Source organism: Urtica dioica, chromosome 9 (genome assembly GCF_054948205.1).
Source record: "Urtica dioica subsp. dioica isolate 48M chromosome 9, U.dioica_male_clone48M_v1_H2, whole genome shotgun sequence".
Classification (NCBI taxonomy): domain Eukaryota; kingdom Viridiplantae; phylum Streptophyta; class Magnoliopsida; order Rosales; family Urticaceae; genus Urtica; species Urtica dioica.
This window is the reverse complement of record NC_142764.1, coordinates 16,740,931-16,747,467: the sequence shown is the minus strand read 5'-3', so window position 1 is coordinate 16,747,467 and position 6,537 is coordinate 16,740,931. Positions and strand designations below refer to the sequence as shown.

General features: G+C 36.5%; 1 protein-coding gene across 1 annotated transcript; it reads right to left on the bottom strand.

Moving 5' to 3' along the window:
- Positions 1–311: 311 nt before the first annotated feature.
- Positions 312–4,610, bottom strand: LOC149385351 (EH domain-containing protein 2-like). The gene is made up of 16 exons (XM_089626687.1): positions 4,380–4,610; positions 4,194–4,273; positions 3,876–3,944; positions 3,732–3,789; positions 3,449–3,504; positions 3,317–3,359; positions 3,178–3,239; positions 2,936–3,049; positions 2,728–2,830; positions 2,568–2,617; positions 1,964–2,092; positions 1,613–1,864; positions 1,447–1,526; positions 1,033–1,159; positions 760–903; positions 312–643 (listed from the first exon to the last, which is right to left on the bottom strand). Exons 1-16 carry the CDS (start codon positions 4,441–4,443, stop codon positions 458–460), a joined length of 1,617 nt encoding a protein of 538 aa, XP_089482813.1. The 5' UTR covers positions 4,444–4,610; the 3' UTR covers positions 312–457.
- Between the last annotated feature and the right edge of the window lie 1,927 nt (positions 4,611–6,537).

Below are 6,537 nucleotides of genomic sequence, written 5' to 3'. Positions count from 1 at the left end.
TAGGTGTTCATTAACTTGTTATAACATCGTAAAAGACATCACGAAAATAGTACATCTACTTTTTCACTTTTTTTTATTGTATCAAGGTCTAAAGTTGTATTTTCGAGAAATATGCCCATTTTCTACTAGACGGTCTCCTTCTCCTAAAAAATCGCCAATGTTAGTTTTTTGGTCCTTTTTCCATATAGCCAAGTGATTTTGACAAAGCTAATCATTTGTATTTTTTATATAGATTTGGACGTTTTTTTTTTTTTTGTTATATGATACATCCACATTTATAGATTATCCAATTTACAACACACCCATAAGTATTTAAGCAAAAATAATCAACAAATTCACTTTGATCAAAAGAAAGCAAAGTTTCTATCTTGTACCATAATAAAGTCAATTAAAAAATATAATAAAAAAATCAAGCAAAAACATCACTCTAGAAAATAAGCATTCTTTAAACGTGCATTTAGTCGTAGGGGTTTCTGAATTTCTTCAGGAGCTCCGGAATTTCATAACCAAGCATGTCATCAACGCCTTGAATCAGTTTAGGCTTTAATTTCTCAAACTTATCAATGCTGTAACCATTCAAGACCTCTCTGAAATGCTCAGCATTTGGAAAATCGCCGGCCGGTAAATGAAACTCTCTCTGCACCTATTAAATCAAAAGACAAGCTTAGCCCGAGAACCCCACATGTTTTCAGAGATAGTGATAAAACAATTAACATTTTGCCATTGATGAAGGAAAAACATTTCATTAAAAGCTTATACCTTTGCGAACTCATCTTCGAGATTGTCAATGAGTCGTTGTTGAGCCTTGGCTTTGCCCATCATAGCCGGCATTTCTTTCTTAAGATGGCTGATAATGTAAGCGTGTATTTTTGCAGCCCTTGCTCGTTTGACGAATTCATTGATCTGCAACATGCAATTAAGACCATCTGATTAGTAGCATAAATACATACAAATGAATATATATATATATATATATATATATATATATATATATATATCCTACAACATGTTCAAGAGAGATAATATTCATACTCGACGATCGCAAGCCTTCTTTGGAATATCAACTAAGTCAGCAAGGAGATCGTCTTGTTCTTTCTCAAATAGCTCGCGACCCATTGGGCCAACAGAGGATTCGTTGACCGGTTTGTCATTGAATGAACTTCAAAAGAGTTAAAAAAAAAACAAAAAAAGGAATTAAATTACATTTCGTAAGGTATTAACTAACACAACGATCTACTGGGTTAAATTAGACATCATCTTTTCTCAATATGTAGCAAAGTCAAATCCATCACAAATTTTCAGATGACAAATATAATATATGAGGTTTTTAGAGATAAAGTTTATATCTGAAAAACTAATAATCACACCAGAAAATGAAGAATTACAAATTTATACTCTTTTGTTGATTGATGCAAAACCGAGTAAGAGTAGATTTATAGGGCTTACCCAATATAGACGCGAGAGACCTCGGGAGTGTTCAAGACTTTGCCAAGTGACCACATCAGTGCCCCATATACTCTCATCAGCTGCAATTTCAAACACATGAATCAGTAATGTCCACGTTGATTAACGACTGAAAACACATAACAGAAATGGAATATGTGTATTTTACTTGTTGGGTATCAACTTGATCTGCCTTATTCAGAACGACACGGATCTTATCATCATGACCCCGTAAAGATCCAATTACACGCTTGAATTCATCGCTGATATCAAGCTTGTGGGGATCAAAGAGAAGAAGAATAAGGTCACATTTTGCTGCAAACCAGGAAATGACACCAGTGAAATCGTAGCTTCTCTGTGTGCGTTGCTTTTCACCAGACAGGACACCAGGAGTGTCCACTAGTGTGATTTCGTCAAGCAGCTGAGGTAATAATAAGGGATAAATTACCACTGTTTAAGAACAATATGATAACGAAGAAAATAATTAGTGGTGTTATAAAAGCTGTATCTTTGAACTCACAGGATGTGGCATTTGAGAACACTGGAACTTCGACAAGAATGCCCCTCCAAAATTTGTCAGACCACTGAAAGGCATGTCAGCTTGAACAGCTATAGTGTTCCCAGGAATACTTCTCTCGTCCGGTCCAGACTAGATACAAAAGTTCACCAAAAAACAATTCAGCTAAATCTTGCTAAATAGTTAAGCTTAGTAGAAGAAAGAAAAACTTTAGAACCTTCTTCAAAGCATGGATGAATGGTACGAGAGCAGACACAAACAAGGCTTTACATAAAAATTAGTCTCAGAATATTCTTTCAAAAAAGGGAGCATTATTTTTTTTATAGAAATCCTAAAATACTTGGAGAGTATATACGCTGGGCTAGAAGGATGAGAAAAGCGCTAAGAGTGACATCCAAAACATTCAGCAGAGCAACAGAATCTCATATTCACACATATTCACAAGTATTTGAGGAGAACTTAACAGAAATTTGTTATATAATTACGCAAGAACTGTAGAGACTTGTCACCTCATATTTTTCTTACAAGTATGAAAAGAAGACAAACATGGTTATGGTTTTCTGTCTTTGTTAAGTTGCATTAAGGAAAACAAAAATGTGAATCTTACCATTACAACTACAAATCTATCTGTGGTAGGCTCTGGTCCGATATGAGCTCCTGTTACGAGAAATAAATATGAAATAAAATAAGAAGAAAATCAACTATATTCATTGTTGTATAACATGTGAGCTATTAGAGATTAGAGGAAATGAAAAACAAAAACGAACCTGGGTAGTTGCATCTTAATAAATGCTTTATGAATGTTGTTTTCCCAGTTGAGTACTGACCCAAAAGCATGACCATGGGTTTAGCATCAAAGTCGCTGTCTGTCTGTAATGAAAAATAAGTAAGACTCTGAATAACTTGATCTTCTTCCACGCCCTAATACGAAGATGTAAAAAATGAATATCTAAATTATTATACAAGTCAACCTACCAGGAGAGGCGATGCGAAATCATTAAAGCGATAGGCCACTTCCAGAGGCTTTAGTTTTTCAATATACAATCTTTTCAGGCCATCGATTATGGATGTAACAGCGTTAAGAGGCAGCTGAAAAAAAAAAAAAAAAAAAAAAAAGGGATACATAATCAGTTGAGATACTTTAACAAATTTTATTCATTAAGAGTATGATAAGCATAGGAAACTATATCAGTAAATCAGCTCTCAAACTTCCATACTTTTTTCATAGATTTTGAAGAAAACCATTGAGTTGGTGGCTGTGGCAGTGGCTGAGCCACCCCTGCATTGCAAACACAACATAAATTTCAGTGATTAATCATTGAAATCAACTCAAATAGTATGAAAACTTTTACATACCATTTGTTTCTGGTTGAGTATGTACTGTCAAAGTTTTAGTTTTCTGTGAAGAAAAAAAATTGCATCAATAACAGCCTCAACAGAAATAATAGTGTAATGTAAATCAGAAAATGGAAAGGGGACATCGCTTACAGCTATTAAGCTATCGAGACCTTCCATTACTGGAAGTTTAATGTCTTCTCTGCCAGCTGCAATAGATAAAATTAATTACAGAAAATGTCTTAAATTATCCTCGAGCATGAACTACTTGACAGAAACAGCATCAATCTCATTTTAATTTCCAACAATTTATTATTATTTGCTTAAGGCATAAGTATAAACACATAATACAGTAAAAAAAAATATTCATAATTTCATTTCAAGCTGCTTCGCTAGGCATATTATTTACCACTCCGAGTAGTCGATTTTTACTTACCAGCAGTTTTGAGGGTATCTGATGTAATTTCAATCCCTGATTGTGCCAAGGAGACAAGCTGTGCCGGGAAAAACAAGCACACAGATAATGTCAATTCATGATTCAATCAACCAAGAATGGTAAACACAAAAAACAATAACTTACTTGCATAGCAGTAATGAACTCTTCCACGCCCAAAAAGCCTTTTCTCTTGGAGTCAGCCATCGCCCAGACCTTCAAAAACGAGAGGAAGAAAAAATTAACAGAGAGAAATGAATCTGCAATAATAAAAATCTTAACCTATATAAAAGATACCATAAAACCCTTAAAGTTGGATTGTATCGATATACTATAAAAGGTCTGTAATCGAGATATCTTAGTCAGTGGACGAGCAAAAGAAAACTAAAAAAAACTAAAAATTAAAATTAAAATTAAAACTACAAAAACTGGAAATAGAACACCGTAGATTGTTCATAACTCTACCTGCTTGAGTTCTGACCGAGAAAGGTTGGACATGGCGAAGAACTTCGTTGCATCGTTGCCTGTAATACGTCCATCGCCGTCTAGCGCAAGAAAAAATTAGCACAAGCCAAACGATTATTTTCCTGATTAAACTACGAACGAAATGGTGATATCATTACTTGATTAATGGCAGAGAAAACTGGATACCTGAATCGGCCAAGTTAAACCACTCCTGATAGATCTTCTGGTGGTCTTTCGAGCACGGAATCATCGCACCAGAACCAATCTCCAAGTGAGAGTCTCACACAGTCACACTACGATGACTGAATTCAAGTTTAGGAAATTTTGGTGACTTTTAATTTTTATTTTATTGTTAAAGATTGAAATTTGAAAAGGAAAAAAGTGAAATGCGTGAGAAGCGGATGAGAGAGAGAGGGTGTAATATTGGATTTTAAATCCCTTTTATAACAGTTTGGCGCTTTAGGGGTAAGCGGAGTGGGTTTCGGAAACGACGTCGTTTATGCTATTATCTTGCAATTTGGTTATGTCGTTGCGAAGTAAGTGTTAAAAAAATTGAAAAAATGGCAATAATTGTTTGTTTGTTTAGTTGGGTCCACGTGGACGTCAAGGTCGCATTAGTGTGATAATCGTGTTTGGGACTGCTCAATCAGAGAGTTTCACGTATGATTATTTGTGTAATGATGTAGCGCGGCGGAGTTATGGTGGGGATGCTGTACTGTATTATTCAATGCTAGTTCTGGCCAAGTTTGAACTTCAAAAATTAAGCGCCATGACTGCCTAGAGACATTGCAAACGTGGATCCCACTAATACCCGTACGGTGCGGCCCAGGTGTTAAATTTTGGAGGAAAATGTTCATTATTCAAGGTTTAAAAAATATGTTCTGATAAAAAAATAAAAATAAAAGGTTTAAACATATGTATAAAATTAAAATAAAAAAGAGAAAGTATGTGTTGAAAGAAGAGAAATTGTGGAATTAAAAAATGTGCACATAATTTTTAAATTTTATTCACTCACAACCAAGGTAGAAGAAAAAAATCACCCACCCTACATTCGCCACCCCACTCTCGCTCTCACTCTCTTCATCTCACGACCGCCTCTTCAAACCTTGTTTGAAGTACATTTTTTTGTTTGATTTGTAGAAAAGATGAAGAAAGAGAGAATCGGAAATGAGAGAAAGAGTGATCCGAGACTCTGAATATTTTTCTTATCTTGATATGAAATTGTATCACCTATTTATACATATGGTAAATACATGAGAGTAGTCTAGATACATGTGAAGTAATAAAGACGTGTAATAATTATGCCTAGTAAATAGATAATAATAAATATTACACAGATAACAAGACATAGAAAATAACATGAGAAATAAATGCGACAATTTCCCATGTGAAATGAATGCTGAGTGGTGTGAGTTCTCAAAGGCACACTAGTCAGGAAGAGGGGGCGAAGTGACGAGGACGAGGTGAAGCTTAGCTCGGACGAGGTGGCGAAGTGTCAAGAGAAGGTCGAACTGCCGAGCTGGTTTTCAACACTCCCCATCAAGCTTGACTGTATATACTGAGGAGATCAAGCTTGCTACATAGCTCGGAGAATGTAGTTCACGGAAGGGCTTTCGTGAGGATGTCGGCGAGCTGAAGACCTGACGGAATGTATTCCATATCGATAATTTTTTTTTCAATCTTTTCACTGATGAAGTATCGGTCGATCTCGATATGTTTCGTTCTGTCATGGTGGACTGGATTTTTAGCTATGCTGAGAGCGGCTTGATTATCACAGAAAAGTTTGATTGGACCTTCGATGATGATCTTGAGGTCGTCGAGAACTTTCTTCAGCCAGATGCCTTCACATACTCCGCTTGCTAAAGACCTGAGCTCGGTTTCAGCACTACTTCTTGAGACAACAGACTGCTTCTTGCTTCGCCAGGTAACAAGATTTCCCCAGACGTATGTGCACATGCCTGATGTTGATCGTCTGTCTGGAACATATCCGGCTCAGTCCGCATCTGTGAACACTTCGACACCGCGACTTCGTCTTTTCTTGAAGGAGAGGCTAGTCTCTGGGGCAGCTTTGAGATATTGGAGGATCCTCATAACTGCATCCATGTGAGTTTTCGAAGGGTTACTCATGAATCGACTTACCATACTCACTGCGAATCCAATATCTGGTCTCGTGTGGGTGAGGTAGATGAGTTTTCCCACGAGCTGCTGAAATTTTTCTTTGTCAGTGGCGGCCTCGGTGGTGCGAGCTAGAAGTTTCACATTGGTATCCATCGGAGTATCTACTGGTTTGCAGCCAAGTATGCCAGTTTCTTTGAGGAGATCCAAAGTGTACTTGCGCTGTGAA